Here is a 25,545-nt window from a genome sequence, read left to right as displayed (position 1 = left end):
TACTACATGGACTTTTGATTTACAGTCATTTTATTACCTCTCTTAGATTAAAATATGAATAAATCTAATTTTACAGGCCAAAAAAAAAAAAAAACTGAACTCTTAGCCTGATAGCGATTAATGATCAACATAACTTTCAGATGAGAAATCCAAAAGAATAAAGGCAGAAAGACAGAAGAGAATTCATGTAGTGCCAACAAAAAGGAAACATTTTCTACTGCAGACAATGACAGATCAATATAAACCTAAAGATTTATTAGTTCCTTGCATATCCACACCCCCGAATTTGCTTTCTCAGAGAGAACCTGAGTGGAAATAACATAAACCGCCATTAATGAGCGGAAAGTTCTTCAGAAAGTGACGGCGAAGAGGCGGACCGCCGCGTGCTTTCAGTGCAAACATCAGCCAGGCTGCGTTCCCAACTCGGATCCGGTTTCCCCCCCCCCCCAAAAAAAGAGCGCGATCCCATCGAGTCGGACAGTCAGAACACAAACTCGCAGGTATTCGCCCTCCTCCTGAGCCTCCTGCTTCAAATCGCGGGGAACTCTCGGCTAAACCTCACCGAGCACAGCCAGGATCGAGTTTTGATTCGCCGATAAATAAGCACTGGGAGGGCGGCATGGCACCGGGGTCAAACGCTTGGCCGCCTGCACCAAGTAATTAAAACACACAGAGGGGAGAGCGGGCGAAAAACCGGCCGCACAAAAAAACACCCCGACGGGAGGAATAATAGAGGGGAAAGAAACGGGCACGACAGGAATGGAGGAGCGACGACGTCCTTCAGTGAACTCCAGTCTCACACACCGGCGTCCAGATAGACGTGATAAAAGTCGAAAACAAAATTGGATTCTGTTCCTTTGGGCTGATTTTTTTTTTTTTTTTTTTTTTTTTGCAGGACAGGATATGAACATGTAGCGTCCTTTTATGAAGCTTTGGCATATATCCTGCGGACAACAACATCAGGAGAAGAAGAAACTCGCTGGTTAAACAGTTTAAGAGATGTTGCGATGACTGTTCAGGCGAGGAATAATGGGGTCAAAACAAAGCCGGTTTTCAGATCATGCTGTCGGAATTGCGCATTTTTGCATAGAATTTTTAATTTGATAACGACAGAAGTGAATGAGCTCAAGTCCTGCAAAAAGATGTCGAAATGAAAAATAACTGCGGGGATGACTGCGTCGTCTCTTGGCTCCATAAACGATCCAAGACGAGACAAAGAGCGAGTGTGTCCGGAGATGTTTTTGAAACCGTCCTCACCCAGCGCGAGTATCACATCGCCGGCGTTTCACGCAGACTGAGGCGAGCACAGAAACGGGAAGTTGTAAACTTAACAAACCGTGGCGTTCGCAAAAAGGACCTCATCCGTGTTCCCCCTCTGGCCAGTGACAAAACGCATTTCGGACCTGAAAGTGCAAAATTAGATCATCCACCCACTGCTTTTTTGGATTCTCTCCCATACACACACACACACACACACACGAAAGCACGCTCGGACCAACAATGAGTAACCCAACCCCGCCGCCTTCTCACCGAAGGAGAGGGTTAATCGGCAACAGACAGAGAGATTCTGGCTACGGAAATTAATGTTTACTTTTCAGCCGTCTCTATTTCAAGCTGCTCTCTTTTCCCTCATTGTTGGGAAAACATCCCAAAGGAGACGCCAGATTGCTGAGGCCCCAAACGCTGCCAAGCAGTGCTTCATATGGTTCGTTTCAATGCGAACGTCGTGGAAAGGCTGTTTTGAAAAATAGAATCGAGCCGTCAGGTATCCAGTTACGTACACTTCAGCACTGTACCTTTTAATTTGATATCGCCTCCTTTTTGGCGTCTGAACCACATTTTGAGTTGATTTAAATGCGGCTGATTACTTCCCTGTAAGCCTGTTCGAGGAAGATGCTCTAAAATGTGGATGTTGGCTGAAGTGACATGTTTCAGCAACTTCATGTAAACTTTGTCATCTTTTGACCAGTTCTTTTTTTTTTTTCCCATAAATATCTCCAAAAATTTAGAACGAAACTCCTTCAAGCTTTGTGCTAATCTGTGATAAAAGCTGCAAAAATGACTCCTCTGGAGTTTATTTTACCAAGCTGTCACAGCTACTTGGAGGACGGCGTGTTAGCTTTTTGAATCCAGCGTGTTCTCGTCTCCTCTTATCAAGTTCCATAAACCTTTGTTCAAAGAACAAGAACATTCTGAAGTTTTTTTCCGGAATAAAAGCCGACCTCTATACCAGAGATATAAATGCGTAACACTAGATATTTCCATATCAGTCTGAGACTTTGCCACGGCGCAGTGCGTCTGTAGGATGTTTACAGCCAGGCCGATTAAACTCAATAAGGGCTGTAATCAGAGCAGAGCAGGCCTGCATGCAGCCCCCAGGAGAGAAGCTGCGACGGGAACTCACAGCACAGGTCATCAATACTACAAACAGGAATGTCTGACAGCCAGAGGCAGCTTTTGTTTAGCTCTCGTCATCTCACCTGCCGTAAGTCACCCCGACTCAAAACAACACAGAAGTTCCGCCGGCGCTGCGACTTCTCAGCCCTCCTGTCGATTAGAAGGTGATCAAACATCGTCGGGGAATCGTCGATCCAGAATGCCTTCGGCCTTGATTGAGGAGATCAACACTCCAGGAAAAGGAAGATCTGCCGCGAGCCAAGAAAGTCAGCAAGCAGTTCATCACAGCTTCAGTGTTTCGGAGGTGTGACGACATCTCGATCTGCAAGATCTGCACTTTTTCACCACTGAGTCTTCAGAGCGCTTCGCTTGCGAAAACCTCCTGGATCTGATCTGATATGACCCGTGTTGTGTCAGTCCGGCTTTAATCTGCCATTTTTTTCTCCCCCCCCCCCCCTCTCTCTCGAGCATTCCAAAGATGTGGAAGCACCGAGGCCTCGTTCCTCCGACGCAGCCCGTCCGTTATGCGAGAACTTAGGGAGGAGAAGCGAAAAATGGACAGCGGCAAGTTCACAAGTTCAATCCTTTGTTTTCTTGCAAATGGTCAAGAAATCATATACATGTCCCAACGAAGAATTCTGCATGAGAAACACGGTATTTTGACTCTCGGGAGTTGATTACCATGATCTGATTCTGGCTTTTTTTTTTATGATTGATGATGCAGCGACAAATCATCTTTCTCCCGGATCGCTCCTCAGGGAGGAAATCTCTCCGAACATGAGCTGCGTGTCCAAGAGAGTGCCTCCCACTTTAAGCCATGTTTTTGGGTGGACTTAATTGAACCGAGTGCTGACAGGAAAAAAAGGCACGGTTGCCTCTCTGCACAATCTCAAAATACAAGCAGAGGGTGGGGGTGGGGGGGGGGGACTGAGAATCCTTGAACCTAGTCCTGTTCTGAGGCTGGGGCCGGGTGTTATTGTTGTTCTGAACGCTTCATTTTCTCCTGGCGAGAAGCCGCAACGTGTGTCATCTGCTGAGTTTGTAGGGTTGAGCTCATGGGAAATGACAATCATGTGCAGTTGTTCTCACTTCCGCTAACATCACTGTTTTTTGGGTTTTTTTTTTTCCTGAATTAGATGCTTCTGATATGCTGTTTATCACAGGACGATATATCACACTAACGTCACCCAGGAATTTCTGCCAGAAAGCCAACAATCCGTCTTGAGCAGAGTCGGGCCTCCGATCATAATCGTTTCGAATCATTAACATCGAAGATTGTTTGAAATGTTTTACTTAAATAGATGGGAGTCGGGGGGGGTCACTCTTCATTCGGGAGTTATGCGAAAGTTGAGCTACTGATCAAGTCAAAGCTAACTGCACCTTAAATGCCTTTAAGTAAGCCTTTATCCATCCATCTATCGGAGGACGGAGATCCGTCATGTGTCCCGTCATGACGGACGGCCCTCCGGTTTCCTGCCAGCGTTGAAACATTCCACTCAGTGGGAGGAAAACCAAGTGGAGGCAACCTCTGCTTTCGCCGTGCACCGCCTCCTCCTCCTCCTCCTCCTCCTCCTCCTACGTGCTCAATTCAGCGGAATACAAAGTCATGAGGCTCTGCAGAAGATAATGGCTCGTAAATTTGTCAGTACAGGGAGGACCTTGAAAACACGCAGGGCAGCGGATCCCCCGGAGATGTTCTCCAGAAACACCTCGGCTGTTTTCATTCTGACGTGACGACTGAGACCAAAAGGAAATGATGGTGGAGAGATGGAGAGAGATCGCAATTCAAAACTTTCTCTCGGAATTTAGGAAACATCCTTGAAGCATCCTTTTTCTCCAAACACCCCAGTGTCTTGTTATTGGCTCGTCCACTGACCTGTGTGTTCGCAGGTCCGACTGCTGCCAATGGTCTATTAAGAATCATCAACATTTCTTTTTTTTTTTTCAAGTTAAAGATCTACTTCTGGAGGGCTTTTTACATCACTAAACCTCCCCGCTCTTAAGCATTAACTGAAGTGGGCGCTAAAAATAGACGGCACAATGTCAACAGTGCGGGTGCCGCATAAACAAGCGAGATCGAATTAGCCGACCGCCGCTTCCTCTCCGAGCATGTGCGGGAGAAAACTGTTATTCCTCCGAGTTCAGCCGGTTCGGAAATAAAGTGGAAGAATTCCAGTGTGTCAAACACTGCTTGTAAAGACTGTTTTTGCGCCCGTGTTATTCTGCAAGGGGGAGCACGTGTTGATACGAGGACCAAATCACTCCGCAGGAGCCCGATCCGGTCACGGACTCCGACGCTACTTTCTGCATCACTGTTCTTTCAACATCAACAGCCGGGTAATGGAAAAAGAAAAAAAAAAGAGAAAGAGAGAGAAGCTATTAAGCAATCATGTGCAATATAACTGTCAGAGGCCGCTTCGAGTGTAAACCGTGACATCTCCGCGTTGTCTCCTTTCTGCTTCCTCCGTCCACGTCTCCCTCCTTAAAAAGGCATACAAGCCACGGGACCGGCCCGCGCAGGGTGCCACACACGCAGGCACGTGCTCGCGGGGGCGCATGCACGCCGCGGTGTGCGCATGTGACGGTTTTAGAGGAGGGACCGTAAGGGCCTGCAAATACTCGGGGAAAAAAAACCTTGGAAAAGATGCCGCTCGTCAGCGTTATTCCCATTAGATCTGAGCAGAATTGGGATTATTTTCAGCATTTGGAGTCAGACTGCAATTTCAAGAGGAATAAAACACAAAAATATAACATGAATTCTAATATACGACCAACAAAGGTCGTTGTTATGGTTCCCGTCTGAATAAAAAGGAATAAATAAGTCGCTCAGCCTGAGCATATCGCTGTTTTTTCCCCATTATTAGAAAAGCTGTAAAGGTCAGCTTAACTTGTTGACCACATTTTTGCAGAAAACTTGCTGTGAAAACTTAAAATGTTTTTTTTTTCCACCTTGAGGCCAAACTTGTGCTTCAAATGACTTCATTGTCGTGCTAATATGCTAACGCTGCAGGAAAGCGAGCAAACAAACGGGTCGGAGTGAGCGCGACGCGTGAAACGTTCCCAGCGCAGAGCCTCTGTTTATGCTCCATTCCATCATTTTATTTCACATCCAGCAGTGTGTGACACATCCCAGCAGACCAACAACACTGCCCACAACGCTCTGAGGTGCAATAACTTCATGCTCCAGATTGTGCTAATGACTCCGTACCGACGGCCTCATGCGAGCCTCAGTGGGCCATATCGAGACGGTGGGGGGGGGCCAGCATGGAAAATACACTTCCAGTGGTGGGAAACCGTGCTGAGTGAGAGCTTTCCAGACATCTCGGAGAGGGAGGAAAGGAGAGGGTGTGTGTGTGTGTGTGTGTGTGTGTGTGTGTGTGTGTGTGTGCGTGTGTGTGTGTGTGTGTGTGTGTGTGTGTGTGTGTGTGTGTGTGTGTGTGAGAGAGAACGACAGAGGGCCGGAGTGAAGCTGGGGGCCGCTCCTGGTAATGGGGAATGATGGGAGAGCTGTTTGAGGGGGCCGCGTGGTTTTGACCCTGTGACCGCTCCCAGTCGTGAGAACCGAAATCCCGGGCCATGTGTCCTTAAGACCCTACACACACACACACACACACACACACACACACACACACACACACACACACACATTGCACAACACAAATAAAAGCTAAAAATTCACTGAAATCCTCGACAGAAGCAGGGCGATGATCACACCTTCCCAGCAGTGAATGTGGACGTGTGCCAAGTATGCAGCCTATACCCCCCCCCCCCTCTCCAACACCCTCCCCCTCCTCCACCCCCACCCTAAAATAAGTCCCCCAAGTATGTTTTGGTAAGGATTTCATGCACTGCCAGCCGCCTTTTTCACACTCACTTTGACATACATGATGACAAAAGCCTGACCGGCTCAACCGTGCACGACTCCTTCTCCTCTTTTGTTTTCGCACAAAGTACTTTTGCACAAGGTGCGACCCGCCGGAGGCCCACGACCACGACCAGCCAGGAAAAAAAGAAGGTGGGAAAAGTGGCCCCGGGCCTGCCATGCTCCCCTCTTCCCCCAGATATTTAGCCAAGTGGGCAGACTGAAGCAAGCCGGACCTGATAAAGCGATACTCTCCTGCCTCACACCTCAGGTCAGGGACGGCGGGTTTCAGGTGCACGGTGACTTTTCGGGGTCAAAAAGCAAAAAAAAAAAAAGAGAGAATCCAGTAGCTGGCCTGGAGAGCGATTCGCACCAGATGTGCCTTTTAAGCATCATTTGCTTTCCATCTGGAATGAGTGCGCAATCTGCGCAAATAATGGATCCGTTATTTGCACAAAGATGCAATCTTTCTTTTTTTGGTTAATTTTACAAAGAAAGAATGCCTGCATATGTTGAAACATTAGAGGGATCGCAAAACACGTTTCAGAGCATCACCCACCTCTGGCATGTTGTGCAGACTCTGATCCATTATTTGCGCAGCCAATGAGTAGATCACCCATCACTCAAAAACATCAGACAAATAAGCTTGTTGGAGTCGAAATAATTGATATCCTTTGTAGAATAGCTAACATAAGCGATTTATTTAACTTTTCTCTGTATTTCAGTACTTTTTTTCTTTTTTCGAATAATAATAAAAAAAAAAAAAACATTTCTGAGGCACAGAGTGGCCCCTGTGACTGTTTCCAGCCACTGCCGGGAAACTTTTCCACCCACTTCGCTGCTTTTACCTCTGATTTCCACACGACGTAAGCGTGAGAGCTGGACGGCTGCACTTTCTTCTGGAGCCACCTCCGAGGCGAGAAGAGCGCTCCGCCGCTCCCCGGCGGCGGCGGCGGCGCGCCGGGTCCGCGCACCATAAACGGTAAATCCCCCGCGGTATTCCTCTTGGCGCGCTTCACGACCTCGTAGTCGAAGTGGAAATTGGAGGACGGCGACACGTCCAGCGGGATGGACGGGGAGGAGACGGAGGGAGCGATGGGCTCCTTCAGGGTCGGGATCTTCGTGCGTAAAGCCGCCTTCGCGGCCGGAGGCGCACCTGCGTCCGCGCCCCCGAGAAACGGCGCCCCGCTCGGCGCGTCGGTCCCGGCGGTGCCGCAGTGTCTGATGATGGCCGGGTCCAGGCTGCGGGTCTGCCGGAGCCTCCGTTTGGTGATGGCTTTGGAGGCAGGAGAGGAGCAGGAGGAGAAGACGCTGTTGAGAAGTCCTTGCGCGGCGGACATGTCTGCGCCTTCTGCGCTCCTCTGCGCGTCTCTCTGAGGCTCCCCGACCACTACAGACACGAGTTTGAAGTTATTCCATCGGAGGAAAGCCTCGTGCGCACACCGGAAAGTCTCTCATTTGGCTGCAGGGCGCTGCGTAAAGTGGAGCCGTCTTCACTTTCCCTCTGCGCACGGATCATACCCACACTGCAGTGTAGTGAGGAGATAGTGCGAGAGATTGTGCAAGTGGATGTGTGTGCGTGCCGAGGGGGTGGGGTTCAACAGACTTGGAATGGGTGAAGCAGTTTGCCTAAAAACTCCAATTCGAGAGTCAAATTTAGATGAAAAGCCTCTTTTTTTTTTTTTTTAAACACTGATCTCCTCAGCCTCTCCTGGATCAGCGGGCATATTTTCATGATGGCAAATTAGGCAAGGGCAGACACAATAATCAGACAAGGCAGAAGGTCACGCGGGGAGACAGACATGATTTAGCAAGGGGATGAAAATAGGAGTATTAATCCCCGTCTCCCATTAATCCACCCCTCTGTCTGGAATAATGAGGCCTATCAGCCGGGCCTGCTGTGACCTATTATTAGCCTCCACAATAAGAGAGCCTCGGGATTAATCACCGATTGCCTTTCTTTATACACCTGTGCACGAGGCGGTGTGCCAGACACTTGTTGACACAGATGCTCGGATGAGAGTGTGTGTGAGAAGGAGAAGCATGCGTGGGCCCCAGTGTGTGTGTGTGAAAGTATGAGGAAAGAGACAGCAGGGGTCTGGAGAGGAGGGGGGGGGGGGCTGATAAAGGAGCTAATGAAGCTGCACTGCATGACACACACACTCACACACACACAGACACAGCATGTCATGACACTGATAACAGCTGAGATAGATCTGACCCTTCTAAAAACAGTCGGCGGGAGGCCTCCAGCCTCAATCACACAACCCCAAGTCCCAAAAAAAGCTGCGACGCTGCGTGTGTCGAATTAAAGAAGAACGCTGACGACTCGCTCATGGGATGTCTGAAAAGTTCGGACGTGGCGGATGCTCAGCAATGCACAGCATCGTCTCTTCTTTAAATAAAAACCAGGTCAATTTCAGGAGATTTGTTGTCCGGTTCTTCTCTTCTCAACAATGCTTTGAAACCACATGATGCAGTTTCTCACACATTGTTTTCTATTCATTGTCTTCTTTCACTTGTGCCCTCTCGTCTTCGTGTCACAGCATTCATACTTTAAAAAGAGAAACAAAATCTTTGGGTTTATTTGACCTCAGGAGAATTTTCAATCCGAATCAATAAACTCCGGATGTGGTGGAAAAACTGTCTTTGTGCCAATAGATGGTGTTCACATGAGGTCGGCCTTGATGTTGAGTGTCGTGGGAGCTTTGTCTCAGTTCTGGGGAGGATGGAAGTCATCATCAGTGCTTGACGAGTGAGCAGATCCAGTTGTTCATCTTTAATTTTAAATTGGGGTTTAGTTATAGCTTACATTTATTGATTGCACAGTGATTCTTGGAGGTTTTCCTGAGCCCGTGCAGCGAATTCCAGCAGAGAACCGTGTTTGTTTTTACATCGGCGGCATCCAGTTTGGACCTGCTCAGACAGATTTATCTTCACTTTAACTTTATATTATAAATGCTAATCGGAGCCAGCACCTGAAGAGCCAACACTGCTCTTACATTCTTGGAAGAAGTCCCAAAATGTTCCACCTGCATGCTCCCAAATACAGATACAGCAGCTTCAATTTCCCTCACTAAAGTTAATTCGGATAGCGGGGGCAGTGGGTTTGCGAATGTTAATCACAGAAACATTTAAAGTCATTTGACACGACTGTCAAACTGCAACAGATGCATTCAGGGTCAAAGAGAAAGAGTGCATGTTATCAGCAGAGCGACGCTGCAGCCAGTCTCCATTAATGTACATGCACACTGGCCATATTTGGAACAGCAGAGCAGATTTTGCTCGACACCATTTTTTTTTTTAAGCCAAATGAGTGCAGATTCAGCCACAGCTGCACACAGAGGCGTGGTTTCCTGCAGGGTATCGGCATGCATTTCATTGTGCGTGCCTGTCACGCAGATATGGACCTAAATTTGAAAGGCTACAAGGTCAGAAACAATAGACATCACTGTGAAATTCCCGCTGTAATGAAATATGAGGGAGACATGGCACGGGGTTTATTTTGGTCTGTCTAGAACAATTACTGTGAGCAATATGTGTTTGGATCCATTACGCCTATAAATAAAACTTGATTTTTATCTGAGATTGAGAGGGGTAAGCGAATACGTCTGCGAATTTACACAGATGCATTGGAACAGGCTCGCCATGCATGACCCGGAGCTGTGTATGTATCACACATGCGCACACTCCCATTCTGCTCTGCTTTTCTGATGATTGAATCACGATCATCTTTCTTAGACTATATTCTGCCTCGAGGGCAAAGAACTACAACAACAGCTTCCATGATGTGCAGGTTGCTTAATTTGCACAGATAGTGTAGTCTGAGCCCAGAATATGATCTGTTTTGTTGGAGTAATACATTTGCAACAAAGTTATTAATCTTTTCAGTGTCACACTAAACGAACACAGATGGTTAAACAGGGATTCTTGGAGGAGGGTTGATTTTAAAGATGATGAATGGTGACAAAGTATGAGACTTGTATAATAGAAAAAAATAACAGCTTGCATGAGTTTGTGTGCTGATCCCTGTCACTGCCCTGTATGTATTAATGTTTAATAATGTTTATTATTTTTTAACCTGTATTATTGATATTTTAAATAATTTTATATTGTTCAATGTGTTCTATTATGAAGTAATATCACTTTAATTTTCCTGTGGGATTCATTAAATCATTGGTATTCTATTCTATTCTGTTCTGTTCTGTTCTATTCTATTCTATTCTATTCTATTCTATTCTATTCTATTCTATTCTATTCTATTCTATTCTAGTGTTAATAGTGACATCCAGCGGTCGACTTTTGCTATTGCACTCAAACGCTGCTGCATTCACGATAATCAGAAACTCCATATATTTTGTGATACTTAAGCAAAGACGTTGGCAAAAATGCATTATTTGATTTTTACTGAGTATTTTAATGGTATTGTATATGTTGTGTTTTGTTTTCTAGATTTTTCTTGGTTACCCCTGTTTCTGCTGTGTAAACACGGCTTTTAGATGACCAGGTAGTAACATTTCCGAGCTACCTTTGAAAGCATCATCTTCGCCCCACAACAGCGCCATCCTCCTGCCGCGTGTTTTATCGGGAAAGACCCCGTTTTTCTACACTGGAAAGGCACGGAAAGGGTTAAGGGGCTTTTTTTTAAGGTTCAGATCGATGCGTCCTCTCCCTCAAGTCGTCGCCATGAACAAATGAGTTCGCGGGGAATTAAATATCTATTTCACAAAGGAGAGCGAGTCCTGTGTTTCGAACCCGATCCCACCAAGGCGAAAGTGTTGTATGACGCCAAGGTTAGTGTCGATTTCTAGCACTTTATGCACCGTTTACTCTCAGTTACAAATGGAAATGCTGCTTGTGTGTGATTATTTGTACGTTGGGGGCCAAACAATAAAGATGATCTATCAGCTTAACGCCGCTTTTCCGAAATTTCCCGTGCACGATTTCCGGGTGCGTTTGATTTTGTGTTTCTCACCGACGAGCACGATTTCTAAGAATATCATTTGCAACGTCAGTTCATTTATTTATATCAAAGCGTGCTTCACAATGATGAAATCGCCTCCTAAATAATATCAAATACACATTTAAATGCGTTTTGATACAATTACACGGTGCTTAGAGTCGTGTGACTATCTCGCTAAACAGTAATAATCAAACGCACCATCTCGCTATGCTAACGCAAACAACAAGCGGATAGCGGCTAGCTGCTTCCATGCTACCTTTCTTTTAAAGTAAAGATGCTCAGGTATTCAGTGCTCAGTATTAAGGCGGATACAGCTATGAGTATATCGTTTAGATGCGAGTTGTGTTTGCATGTGTGCAAACCCACAGTAATTAAGCCTTTTTTCTTGGATTTCTATCCATTCCTGCTAAGCTAGTTAGCTATTAGCAGTTAGCACCAGCTGCTATTATGCTGATAGAAGCTGAAGAACGTGATTTAGATTGCTCCGATATGTTAGATATATGTTGGAAGTCGTTATCTGCATCCTGAAAGAACCACTGAGATAAACTGATGCTCTTATCTTTTGTTATTATCCAAACCCATCGCTAGCTATCACTGCTGGCTGCTGTCAAGCGTGTAAAGATGAGCTTCAGTCATCAATACTTTCCCCATCTACCATGTTTCAGAGTGATTGATGGTAATCCTGCACATCCTTAAAGAGATTTTGTTTCTATTCCAGGTCCTTGATGTTTTGTTAGCTACAGATGAACATGGAAATCGGATCCCAAAGTACCTGATTCACTTCAATGGTTGGAACAGGAGGTGAGATTAAGATTATTCCCCCTCAGCTTGAGAATAACAGTGTGTGATGCCTGGCTGATCAAGGTGAAGTTCAGTACTTTTCGTCACGTTCAGAACACAGCGCAGTGGAAAGACCTCAGACACAATGATACTGAAGCAAAACTCTAGAAAGTATTTTCTATAACGCATGGAAATGTGTTCATGTATTTATTTTCAGCAGGCTGGAATATTGCAAAGTTTCCTCACCAACACAAAGCGGGTGTTGTCTGCATTCTCTGCTTACTCCTTGTCTCTGATTTACCCACTTGTGAATTTCCTTGTGTCTGAACAGTGCCAGAGTTAAATGTGCCTAACCTGTGCTTCCTCATGTCTTTGTTGCTAGCTGGGATCGCTGGGCTGCAGAGGATCATGTCCTAAAGGACAGCGAGGAAACAAGAAAATTGCAACGTAAACTGGCTCGCAAAGCTCGGGATCGCATGTGAGTTCACGTCTTGTGACTCCTTATTTAGGTTTTAGCTCCAACAAAGACTCATCCGGGCGTTTCTTGCAGGAAGAAAAAGGGATGGGCGAAGCGGCGGCGGCGCCAGTCGGGAAATAAATCCTCCCGCAAAACGCTGCCCAAAGAGGATGACAGTGATGACGCCTGTGAGAAACCGCCAGCCTTCTCGGCCGTTTCCCAGCTGCCCCCAGCAGCCAAACTCAGCCCACCCAACCCCTGCTTGTTGGTTCTGTCGCCAGGTCTGACGTCAACGTCTGAGAGTAGCGACGGGGACGATTCTGACCCAGAATCTTCGAATAGCGGGGAGAGCACCTTCTCTGAGAATATCAATAAAATGGTGCGGTGGATCGATTAGTCATCCACCCTTTTTGTTTTTTAATGATTGTTGCTTTCTCCCAATCGCTCACTGTGAGATGTGTTTGTTTCAGCGGGCTGAGCCCGAGATCAATCCAAAGAGAGACAACGAGGAGAAGATCGTGCACGTTGACATCAGCATCCCCGACATTCTGAAGAAGAAACTGGAAGACGACTGCTTCTACATCAACAAGAGGAAGAAGGTACGCAATCCAGAGAAGCCTGCAGCTCGTCAGGGTTTTTACCGGGACTGAATGGGTTTTCCTCCCTGCAGCTCGTGATGGTTCCCTGCCACACCAACGTCGTGCACATCCTGGAGTCCTACGTCAAGCACTTCGCCATCAACAAGGCGTTCATGATCAACGAGCGGCACCGGCGTCAGCAGAACGCGGCGCAGAACACCACGCCGCCGCCGGTGCCTCCGGAGAAGAGGTCAGACTTCTTCTTTCTGTCCGTGAACTTGTCCTTGTATATTTGATCGGGATCCTGAGCTCCGCTCCTCGTTTCTCCTCAGTGAGGACCTGTGTAAAGAGATGGTCGACGGCCTGAGAATCACCTTCGACTTCACCCTACCCATGATCCTCCTCTACCCGTGCGAGCAAGCGCAGTTCAAGAAAGTCAGCTCGTCCCGCCTCTTCCTGGCCATGAACGAGTGCTCGCCCTGCTCCAGCAAGTGAGTGGCGGGCGAGGCCGCCGCGTTCCAACAGGCCGCTCACGATACGGTTCATCCTAACCCGCTCCTCCTCCTCCTCCTCCTTTGCTCCTCGCCCGAAGCGCCCAACGCGAGCGCAGCCCCAGCCCGCCGGTGCACAACCCGCCCACCCCGCAGTCCACCGACAGCCAGCCGGACCTGAGCGACATCTCGGCCATCACGCCCACGGCGCCGGCGCCCACCCCGAAGCGCCGGAGGCACCCGGACATGGACTGCATCTCCTACCAGTCGCAGTCCCAGTCGCTGCGGCGCTCCACCAGGAACACGTCGGGGGGCGAGCGGCCGACCGAGGGCAGCAGCGGAGGTAACGGGGGGCGCCGCGCCGTCTGTACGATAACCTAGCAGCGTGTGACACGCATAAACGCGGCGGGTGGTCTTTCCAGGCGGAGGCAGCACCACGGCGTCGCCGCTGCTGAAACGCAGGACAGCCGACATGTCGTCACAGCCCAGGTTCTTCCTCAACCTCGACAGACGTGAGTTTCCATCTCCATGTCTGAGAAGATTCTGTTCTTATCTGTCACACTTTGTGTATAAATAGAACTTTTCTTTGTTTTTCCTCCTAAATATCCCAAATGTTGAATCACTTTCAAGTATTTTGATGAATATAAACAAATCAGTTTTTTTTCCTTCATGTGGAAAAACTATTTTTTGACTTAAAGGTATATTGGAGGATTCTCCGCAGATTTCGTACAACATGGCCTATTTGCCATTTTTGGAGCACTGCGCATGCGCGGCTCCCTCCCCACGAGGACTGTGGGAGCGCGCACGTCAGCCGCATGTCAGTTTGTTTAAATCCGCGCACTGGAGCGTCGTCTTTCCGCATATGATTGAAACGCATTTGTGATCATGTCGGACTCTTCTTCCAATCATACATAAGAATGCGATCCGTAAAGCAGTGTCTGTTTATGCAGCAGAAACACATTTGAATGGGATAATCAGCATGTTACCTGTCCAGCAGAAACTTCCCCACGTCGTGATCAGTCCTCAATCCCGTTTGTGCTTTGAATGTCCGCCGCCTCGTAAAGCAATCTCCGAGTAAAACACGCGTTTTGCCCTTCTTTTCTATGGCCTTTCTTCTATCCTCCGGGAGCTTCGTTTGGAGACCCGTTTTATCCGATAATATGAAGAGCTGGGGGGTGGGGGTGGGGGGGGGGGGGGTGGGGGGGGGGGGGGGGGGGGGGGCGCTTGTGACTGCCCGCCTGGAACACACTGGCCGTTCGGGAAACCTCCCGGTGGCCCTGTTCGGAGGTGTTCGCGGCATGTCACTTCCTAAACAATGCGCGGCTCGAAACAAGCGCGCACAGAGGCGGAACGTCATCACACAAACGCGTTCCCACATCGATTGGCATTATGGCTGCCCAATCACAAGTTGGAACCATACAATTCTGATTGGTTCTAAGGATCCTCCAGTACACCTTTAATTTTTTTCATTTTTGCAAGCTGTGATATATATATATATATATATATATACATCTCGTATAGATGGATATATAGAAGTTTCGAAGCAACGTTTTGTTAATTTTAATCATATTTTTTGGCATTAAGTCAAATGTTAAATCTACTTATTTAATGTTATTCATTTATTTAAACTGAGTTTTAAGAATGGTGCTCATCCCATAAAAAGCTCATGAACTTGTCAATTTGTTTGGAAAAAAAACTTTTAAATTACATTAAAACTGCATTAGCTGTTGCTTTTTTTCCTTTGACTAAACAAGTAAAATATAAAATAAGCACATCAAGAATTTTTTTTCTGATATTCTTCTGCAAGGAAGATTGTGATCATTTAAAGGTGTCAGAAAATGCAAGATTTTCATATAATTTCAAAAAACTGTTTTTTAGGGTAGCTGACCTCAACACTGGTATAAAGTCAGCAGAAGGGACTTCTTAAATACAATTTATCAGAAAGTAATGAAGGGTTTTGCAAATTTTCTTAGTTAATTCCATAATATTTGTCAATAAATGAATTGATAAATATTAGACGTTGATGTAGTTCTCAACTTTCTTTTTCAAAATGAAAGTCATACACTAATAATCGATAGCAGGTGAGAATTTATCCAAACATTTATGTTTACTTGAAGTGTCAGTTCTTGTGTAGTACCTAGTTTTGCCCACTAGATGGTGCCATTCTACAGCCTTGACTTTACATTCTCTCCAGTCTCAAACCCTCAACATCTCTCCACAGGTTTTTCCTAACTTTCTTGTTTTTTTTTTTATTGATTAATTCCATAAACAAATCAAGACGATTTCTCCCTTGACTCTTCAGGAACGCCGGTGCACAGCGGCTCGTCGTCCCCGCTGCCCGTGACGCCGGGCAGGGAGCGCGGCGTCCCGTTCTACGGCCTGCAGAGCCGCCGGAACAACGAGCTGAACGAGGTGAGGAAGGAGACCTGGACCGGAGCGCGCCTGCGTCCGTCCTCTCGCCCCGGCTCCTGAGCGTCTCTGCCGTCTCCACAGGTGTTGAGCTGGAAGCTGACCCCTGATAACTACCCCCTGAACGACCAGCCCCCTCCCCCCTCCTACCTGTACGGGGCGCAGCACCTCCTGCGGCTCTTCGGTGGGTTTCGCTGGTCACGCCGCCCCCTCTTTCCACGCCCCCTCCGTTAACACTCCCCTCCGTAATGTCTCCTCCAGTGAAGCTTCCTGAGATCCTGGGGAAGATGCAGATCCCAGAGAGGAACCTGCGCGCCCTCATCAAACACCTGGAGCTCTTTCTCAGGTAGCGCACGGACACTCCGGTCTCTTTTATTCTTTGCAGTGGAACTCTGAAGAGATAAGGGGAGCAATCTTTGAACTGCTCATGCCTGAAGGCGGATCGTTTCCCTGCTGAAACAGTCAGGCATAAAATTGAAATCGAATGGGGTTTTTTTTTTTTTTTTTTTCTTTTTTCCCCCCGTCGGGTGGGTAAAAACTGTACAGTAACCTTTAAAGATAAATGTCCTTGGATTTGGATCGTTCCATGCTAATAGTGAGCATGACTCGCAAGGTGAGTAGAAGTCTGAAATCTGACTGTACACACACACAAAATAAAAAAAAAAAAAACACACAAAGGGGGTAAATGAGATGGAGGCAGGAGGGAGCGAGAAAGAAAGAGCATGTGTCAGAGGGAGGGAGATGAGTGGGCGTTACACAAGCGCGGGAGTCTAATCTTTAAATCCTCCCCGAGCGATCTTCAGTTCAGCCGCTCCCAAACCTGAGGGATTTAGGTCCGCTCATTCTCTAATCAAACACACGCAGAGCCTGCTGTCGCCACCGGGCGGCGCTGTCCAGCATTTAGCAAACACAAACACACACACACACACACACACCTTCTGTTTCACCTTTCAACCTCAAAATATTTGTAAATACACGAAGTGTTAGACGGCTGGTGCGCGACAGGAAGGGATTACCGCCTTCGGTCTCTCCACGTGAGCATTAGCAAACGGCTTCATCGTCCACATACGATATTATATTCGGCGGAGCGAGGTGCTTAAAAGTAAATTACTTTTTCAATCTCCCCCGGCAGGCAGCGATCTGTAAGTCACTCCGACCGGGTCGATCGGATCCCGTGGAGAAACCAGCGTTGGCGCTCGCCGTCTCAGGGTGGAATTACTCCTCGGTGTTTACAGTGGTCTCTAACTGAAACGCCGCTCTCTTTAGGGAGAGACTCTGAAAGTCAGATTGTGCCGAGCGGGCAAAAAAAAAAAAAAGGAAAGGAAAAAAAAAACGGCCCAACTGATTGATGTCCCAGAGACTGAAGTGCAGTGCATTCTGGGATTTGGCCACAGCTGATCTCTCACTCTCCCTTTCTCCGCAAGAATGATTCTGATTAAGTGTGGGGTGGTTTTGTGTGTGTGTGTGCATGTGTACGCACACGTTTATGCTGATTTACAATGTGTGCGCCCCAAAGCGGCTTGTCTTGTGTTATTACTGATCTAACAGCAGCGAAGATTAGCACCAGCGTGGAATTTCTGCCACAAAAGAAACCATAAAAATGAAGATTGAAACATGACAATCAGCTTTCAACAACCTTTTTTTTTTTTTTCCCCACCGAAAACCCCAACCACATGCGCCCATTCCCCCCCCCCCGTCATTGTCTTGTCCGTCATTGGTCTCCAACGCGTTCTTAAGTTCTCCTCTGATGAGGATAATTTGTTTGCATTGAGATTAGGAAGGCCGGTGGAGCTAAGATGAGATGGCAAGATTTAGAGGATTTGGCCGAGTAGCGGATACTAAGAAGATTCCGGATTAGTTTTTCCCCGCTACTGATTAGATGGGAGGAGGTGGGGGTGGGTTTTTTTTTTTCCCCCCTACTCTACCGCTCCGCCGCTGGCTTGCAACGTCCCGTCGTCGCCGGTGTTTGCGGTATAGGGACGCGCGAGGCGGGTGGGGTCTTGTGTCTGAAACGTATACCCGCCGGCAGAGGGCAAGGGGTCTGGGATTTGTGCGGAATGAGCCGGGGGATATCTAGGAAAACCAGAAGTCGGCGTGAACTGGGCCGCCCGCTTTCCCCACGTAAGCCTATCACGTCCGTCATCTGACACGCAGCTTATGTTGGGTATTTAATGTGAACGGGGGGGGCCCGTGGACGTTGTCCGAGCCTGACGATCTCACCAGGTTTTGTCGCCCTCCCTCTCTCTCTCTCTCTCTTTCCCCTTTCCCCGTCCTCTCTCTCAGGTTTCTGGCCGAGTTCCAAGAGGATTTTTTCCCCGAGTCTGCCTACGTGTCGGCGTCCGAGGCGTACTACAGCATGAAACAGCCGCGACCGGTTTACTGAACCCCTCTTTCCTTGACCCTTTCGCTCGGCTTTATCCTTTTCTAAGACGTATGCAATTGGCTGGCTTTTTCTTTCTCTATCAAAAACCAAATTCCTCAAGCATTCCCCTAATAACCCTATCGTCTGGCGTCGGCGGGAAATAAAACTGGCCTTTGAAGCCCCCCTTTCTGTCTCTGACGAAGCCTCTTCTGCCGGCCCAACAATCTAATTTTGGATCCTCTGGAGGGTTTTCCATGCAGGGTTCATGTGCCTCCAATCGCCAGTTCCTGCGGTCCCTTCCCATCGGCCCTTCGGCCGCTCCACAGCCTCGCTAAGACTTCCTGTCCCGGAGCTAATCGGTCGCTCTAATTAACAGACTGTTGGAAGAACTTTCGTTCGGGAATGTTGTATTTTCCTCCTCTTGACTAACCCTCTGAATCCCCGCGGTCTTTTTGGGGTTCTCTCCCTCGTCGTGGTCGTCTTTTGGCTCCGTGCACGTCTCGTCAATGTCTTAGTCTGCTCTGTCCTTTTGTGTCTTTGACCCAAAAGTTGCAATTTGTGTTTGAAAAAAAAAATCCAATATATTTTGTCCCGAGGAAGACGCTATTTTCAGACACTAGAGATTTCTCGACTCGATTCAGCAGCAGGAACGTTGAACAATCACTTCAGTGAACATTGCTATTGACGCCGTGCCCAGCTGAGCGTTTCCCAAGACATAACAGATGCTGGACGCACGCCCAAGTGTTCCAGCTCTGGCTATGACAAAGCAATCAATAGTCACTTGTAGCTTTGTGGAAATGTAAATAAATAGCCCTGTAAGTATGTTATTTATTCGTCTTTGCTTGACGATTTGGACAATACCCCACACTTTGTTTCGGGCCCGTATAGATTTGTTTGCTTTCCGTGTTCGGCTTCGCGTCTCCTCACGTTCTGCTTCTTTTTTGTACTTGTTCATAGTATAAATAAAGATTTTTTTTTTCTAAAATGTGTCAGTGTCACTTTGTTTTCTTCAGAATGTGAGAAACTGTTTGCACTCATTAAAAGGTAAAAGGGAGAATTTAACCTTGTGTCACCAGCCAGCTGATTAGAACTCGCCGCCACGGCGTGACATTTGGAATCTGCCCCCTTCGTCAACACAGCTTTCTTTTTTTTTTTCCCCCTCTATCTTCCAGCTACTTGCCATTCTTATTGAATTTCAATAAAGGCAATCCTTATTGAATTTACTAGCGTGAAGCTTCGACTCTCCCTAGCAATTTTTAATCAAAGGTGATAAAATAACCGGCGGAACAAAAGTCGCAGGAGGTACGACGCCGCTGCCGCCGCTCCTCTGGGGAGCTGCGGGCCAGTTGGAGTTTCGATCTGTGGAATATTGAGCAGTCCATATAACTTTCTCACGTGTATTGTGAGTTTGAAAGACCTTATTAAAGGGATTTTGTGATCGACAAGGTCATCTTGCAGGTTTTTTTCTCCCCAATATTGACAATAAGGGTGAAACACTTGCGTTAACAGACATGGTTTGATGACACAAGCTGATTTAAAGCAAGCTGAAGATGGATGATTAAGTTCAGGAGTTCGTCTTCCCGCACAACTGTTGCAGCAACAGTTTGTCAAATTAGAACGACTCCCTCCTTTAGCCTGGAATTAGATTAGAAAATCAATGCAGCTCTTTGTGTGTTAAGGAGCCTTGTTAGCTTAGCATAAAAGCCAAAGGGATTGGAGCACTTTGTCTGAGAGCTCCTGAATCCACTGAACCCATTTAATGGCGCTGCCTCACACTCGTGCGTTTCTCCTGAAACCTGTTATGACGTTCTTAAATTCCCGACATCCAGGGGTGTCAAACCTGAGGCCTGTGGGCCAAAACTGGCCTGCAAGAGACTCCAATCCGGCCTGTGAAACCAGATCTGCTGACACAGCGCCGAGACCTGAGCTGAGGTATCTGTGACGCAGAGACGCAAGCTAGCAGAGTAGCATTAGCCTCACAGCCATGCTGTCAGGGTGAGTTTGTTCAAATTAATGAATAGATAAAATAGCAATAGAATATGCTTTTTGGGGGGGTGGGCATTTCACTGTATTTTGTGCCAGATAGTATCATTGAAATTAGTTTAAGAAATTGAGATTGTAGTCATTTTTTTGGAAGTAATTGTTTAGTTTTGTGAAAAACAGACTTTTTTTCCCCAAGTATAATCTGTGCCACAAAAAGGAAATACAAAGTGTAAATTTAAAAGTTGCTATAGCACTGTTTTATCTTTCTGACCCACTCAAGATGAAATAAGAGCTGAAGTGTCTGTGAAGACTAAGAAATTTCTATTTACAAGAAAGACTCTTCTTTGTAGGGCCTATTTCCTGCAATACCGATAAATTATTTTACTTGGTGACTTCAGAGTTTGTGGATTGTTTAATGTGAGCTGGGATGGCCTTCTGAATGTGCATCCCTGAACTGAATAACGACTCATACTTTCCGAATCAGACGAATGGTGTTGCACTTTGTCCATCTGCTCAGCCACAGCAGGTCTCCGAAAGTAGACGTCTGGGCGAACACTGGTCTTATCGACCATCCCTTCCGAATCGCTCTTGAGCCGATCTCGAAATTGCCTTGAACCCTAAGAGGCCTGAACATCTCTATCTTACCCTGGGATCTCCGTTTTCTACCACTCCTGGAAAAAACCCAAGCAAAGAGCCGCGGTCAGAAACCAGTACGAGGAAGACAACATCTGAAGGCTTTCATGATTTATGGGCGCAATTTCTGTTGCGTTTAACCGCCTCAAAGGATAAATCTTCAACGGAACTGCCGTTGGATGGTAAGTTCATGATATGCATCTTATGTCTGATATCCAAATCCTGGTTTTCTTTCCTGAGCTCTTTCTCTCCGCCGAGTGCATGCGCGGGGAAACGGACTAAGCCGGCCTGCCTGTATCAGGGTCCTAATGGGTTTCGGTGGTAAACCCTAATCGTGTTTGGACTGGGTCAGACTTCTTGTAATGAACCGCTTATCAGTGCAACCCAAGAAAGCATTCTCAGGTCCACAGCTATCATGTAGCCACAGAAGCCACCAGTTCCAGCCTCTCCGCGCATCTCCCATTGATTTCCCATCCTTCACTGTCTCTATCAGCTTACCACATGATTCGATTGTCGGCGCTGGAGAAATGGGACATAATGAGATGTGAGCTCTCACCTCATAAGTGCTGCTAACCGCACCTTTCACCTGAGTGTGCCTCTTCTTTTGTTTGTGCGTGTATAGCCGCCGGTTACTGGGTTTCCTTCCATCCCTCCTCTCCAGTCTCCCGGTTCGCACTTCTTTAGTCCCCGAGTGGTTTCTTTTTCCTGGCTTCACATCCGTATCGCCATCTCTTCCGTCTAATGTACTCACTGATTGGGTCTTTTGTCTTTCTCTAAGTCTGGCTTTAGGACTTAGCTGAGGCAGACAGGAACACTGAGCAGCTTTTGACCAATAGGGGTGCTCAGAGATATCCCTTTTCACTCATTTATCCAATTTGGATGCATTTTCTCCTTCCCTTCTTTCCTTTTCATCTACCGCAAGCTCACATGAAGACACTCTGACGCATCTCCAGTCCAGCCGTCTCCCTTCCTGGGTTTTTATACCCTTGATCGTCCTCTTCTTTTCCTTTCCACCCACCGCCCCATGGACCTAAGATTCCTGCTGCGAGAGGAGATAGTGGACAGCAGCCCCTCTATCTCCTCCGCCTCCTCTCGGGCGTCGTTTGAACTCAGCACCGACCTCACGTCGGTCAGCTCCGACCAGACCGCCACTCCAGTGACGGCTCCCGGCTGCTGGCAGCCTTTTGAGGACTTCCTCTCCAAGAGGACGTCTTCAGTCGCGGTCCTCTCTGAAGTGCGGATCAGGCGGGTCACCTGGAGAGAGACGTCTTTCCTCGGAGATGATGAGTAAGTGCATCGGTCTGATGATGGGAGAAGTCGGGTGGAAATAAGTGACAATTTTTTTTTTTGTTGAAATTTATTGATGTAGAATACAAATCGCTCGAAATTCAGATTGCAAATATCGATTGCACGTACTTCTTGACCTTGTGATAACCCTTTCCAAGCGGTGCCAAAATTGGCTCTTTGTTTTGAAGTCTGAGGTCAAACGATGCCTCAGTGGCACCACCGGCAGTGCACGAGTGCTCCTGCTGAGACTTAGCTGTCAGCCCGCAGTTGTGATGCTTATCTGTTTCATCTGGTTTTAATCAGGAGTGCTTCTGTAATGGGAGTCTGATTCCCAGTAGCATGGCTGCGAGAGAGGATAAAACAAGCCCCGCATTAGTTTAGATAGAGGCTATAAATCACCTCCTCTCCTTGAATTCTTCCGGGAATGGCTCGCGAGTGTGTAAACCCACACTGTTGTTCATCAAACCCGTCTTTTCCACCTCTTTTTCTTCTTGTTCTCAAACATCCGCCTTACCCTTATGTGCTTGATATAATTACCCTTCTACATGTGAACAAAAGTCTGAAGATCCTCCCCTCATGTTTTTGAAACCCACCTCGAGCTCATAGCCGAGCGCTTCAGTCCATGATTAATAGAAATGCGGGTTAGTGCACTTTTCTTTTCTCGGGGAGTCGCCAGGCTTTCAGATTGCAAACGGACCAGCTGAATAGGAAGGGCAAGTTTCAGCTTGGCTTTTTTTTTTTTCCCACGTCTCCATTTGCACAGTCAGGTGTGAATGAATGCAAATTGGAATGTAAATCCCGGCAAGAATTTACACATTTTGCCCGACCCCACTCTGCACGGGCATCCATATTTCCATAGCTGTTTAAAAACGGCAAAAGAAGGTGAACGTTGCCGTTTTTCCACCTTCTGTGTTCAGATTTTTTGACTGTTTGCCACAGTCAGGGAAACAGTTAATGTTCTTGCGCTGTATTTAAAGTCTAAAAAGGTCACTGCGGTCAGCGTGCTTAAATCCCATTGGCCGGTGCTTTTAGGAAAGCTTAGCACTGATTGGACCATCTGGAGCGAGATGGGATCCTTCATGTGAAAACAGAAATGTAGAATATTCCCAAAAAATGTTTCAGGCTGTGACTTTTCTGTTCCTACCGTTGGCTGTGCAGGGTTTCTTTCTTCCCTGCAATTTAAAAAATAAAGTCACATCTCCAGATGTGTGGAGGGAGGGTGAAGGAGGGGGAGAAAAAGAGGCTGCCTGATGATAATCGTAGCTCAGAGGGAGACGAGCGACGGAGGTGTCAAGAAAGCGAGAAAGCAGATAAGAAGATTGAGCCATCGCCACCTTTTCGGACCCTCTGCCCGTCGATCGGCGGATCGGCATCCCGTCTTCTTCTTTTGGGCTCTTTTTTCCTCTCCTCCACAACTTCCAGCATCTTCGGCAATCTCGTCCATCCACCCATCACCCCCTCCACTCCCCCCAACCCTCTGCACCCACTGCTTAAGTGATTTTTGCTGCAGTTGTGGTTATTGTGTTTGTCGGAGCCTGCCTCTTCCCCGGTGGGGGGGGGGCAGCTGGAGGATTAGGATACAGACACAGCAGGATGACACCCTGAGTCATGAGGTAAGGCTTGAATGCATTCATAATTACATACAGTAACCATACAGGAGTGTTTTAAAGGTCTACGACAGTGATAACCAAATATCGTGCACTCTGTGCCTCATCTCCTCTCAGTGGAAGCTCTCAGACGGTTTGTTTTTGATAGGAATGTTTGCAGAAAGTTGCTTCCATCACTCTCACCTCCTCTCTCTGTGTGGCAAGCAGACATTTTCACAGTTGGGTGAAGACGCTGTGATTGAAGCCGTCCCACTTATCTCAATGCTCTAACTGCATTTCCCTCACTTCTTTCAAGCTCTACGGGGTTTCGAAGTGAAATCTGACACACTTTCCAGTCTGAACTTCAGTGTGGGAGGCTTTGTGGGATCTAAGCTAACAAATATCCTTTGTTTTTTTACCTCAGTTTAAACCTACGCATGGATTAGATTATTTTGAAACAGATATTTTTGGATATTTTTGGAAAGTATGGATTGAGCCACACTGAAAAATCTTAGTTTCTCATTTGCAACTGTCATATTTGTTGTGCCCATGATTATCATTTTCTTGTATTTTCACTACTAAAAATGTGTTTCAATGGAATAAATCTACCCAACTTGTTTAATATACTAGCTAATGGATGGGCTCATGTAAATGTAATTACTATAAGTGCCAAAGTTTCCCTTTATAAAACGACTTCCAAATTGACTGTAAAATTAGAAAATATAAGAATTGGATCCTTTCAAAGCAAGAAAGACTACCACAATCAATTGATAACAAACAACTATTGCCAGTGGTGTTTATGATCCTGCACGCAGACAGCATATCAGCAGTTCATGCACCTTTAAAAATGGGTGATTCTTCTTGTTTCTACGGACTTTTCTAGACTGTTTTAACATCAACTTTTTACATTCCCAGGTTTTGAATCCTCTGATGTCTTCCTCCTTGATTTGCTTCAGCTGATATTGGGAGAGATATCGATTGAAGAGGGTGTCAAACAGCTTAATAAAAACGTACAATAATTTGCCACAAAAGCTGAAGCAGCCTTCTTTTTGTTACTCTACTTGCATCGTCTGCAGCCACATGAAATTACATAAAAGTAATGAACGTGAAGTAGATGGGAAAAGTAACTAATTACCTTTACTGAGGAGACTCTTTGGCTTGCTTTTCCCTGTAGACAGACGAGGTTACATAAAGTCCTCAAACCCGTCCAGATGGACACGACTACAGTCCAGTCTTTACATGCACATGCGAACACACCCATATGTGCATGCTTTCAGAGCTTATTCTCATCCTTTAATCCCATATTGGCTCCTGACATCGTCACCTTTGCCTCTCCCTGACATTACCTGTCATAGCAGAATTTATAATTTTAAGTAATTTGAGGTAAAGTTTGTTCTTCTATGGAGGGAAAACACTCTTTTCAGACTAGAATGAGTACGTTGAATCAGAAAATAGTTCCTGGATTTTTTTTTTTTTCATGTTGTGGTTGTTGTGGTAGATTGTTCTGCATCTGCAGAGGAAAATACCAGCTTGCTGAAATTTGATATTCCACATCAACACGATTTACTGCGTCAGCAGGTAATTCAGTGTAACCTTAATGTTTTTTTTTTTTTTTTCCTCCTTCCTGTATATAAAATTAGACACACAGGGGTCACGACCATGCACAAATCAGAAGTCACTCCCCTGCAGACATGACTATACATAGCCTTGGCTATGAATCAGCACCAGGTGGCATCTCCAAGGGTAGCAAATGGAGC

General features: G+C 46.7%; 2 protein-coding genes across 4 annotated transcripts in view; one reads left to right on the top strand and one right to left on the bottom strand.

Annotated features, from left to right (window-relative positions):
• The window catches only part of LOC115383872 (rho GTPase-activating protein 6), a 52,866-nt gene extending 45,187 nt beyond the window's left edge, over positions 1-7,679 (bottom strand). Inside the window, exon 1 of the mRNA XM_030086071.1 lies at positions 7,108-7,679. Within this exon, the coding sequence (XP_029941931.1) occupies positions 7,108-7,599 (492 nt within the window). The 5' untranslated portion in view covers positions 7,600-7,679. The remainder of the gene's footprint in view (positions 1-7,107) is intronic.
• A 3,123-nt stretch (positions 7,680-10,802) lies between these two features.
• LOC115384106 (male-specific lethal 3 homolog) lies at positions 10,803-19,275 on the top strand. 3 transcript variants are annotated; one of them, XM_030086427.1, is made up of 14 exons: positions 10,803-11,052; positions 11,941-12,023; positions 12,385-12,480; positions 12,553-12,838; positions 12,930-13,058; positions 13,130-13,287; positions 13,370-13,528; positions 13,630-13,871; positions 13,951-14,040; positions 15,831-15,940; positions 16,022-16,121; positions 16,199-16,283; positions 18,221-18,339; positions 18,478-19,275. In XM_030086427.1, exons 1-13 carry the CDS (start codon positions 10,954-10,956, stop codon positions 18,318-18,320), a joined length of 1,737 nt encoding a protein of 578 aa, XP_029942287.1. In that variant the 5' UTR covers positions 10,803-10,953; the 3' UTR covers positions 18,321-18,339; positions 18,478-19,275. The 3 variants fall into 3 exon arrangements, with proteins under 3 accessions (XP_029942287.1, XP_029942288.1, XP_029942286.1); XM_030086428.1 differs by having other exon boundaries at positions 12,553-12,647; positions 12,741-12,838; positions 18,221-19,273; XM_030086426.1 differs by having other exon boundaries at positions 18,221-19,274.
• The last annotated feature ends 6,270 nt before the right edge of the window (positions 19,276-25,545 follow it).

Source organism: Salarias fasciatus, assembly GCF_902148845.1.
Source record: "Salarias fasciatus chromosome 23 unlocalized genomic scaffold, fSalaFa1.1 super_scaffold_20, whole genome shotgun sequence".
NCBI classification, from domain to species: Eukaryota; Metazoa; Chordata; class Actinopteri; order Blenniiformes; family Blenniidae; genus Salarias; species Salarias fasciatus.
This window is presented reverse-complemented; position numbering and strand designations above follow the sequence as displayed.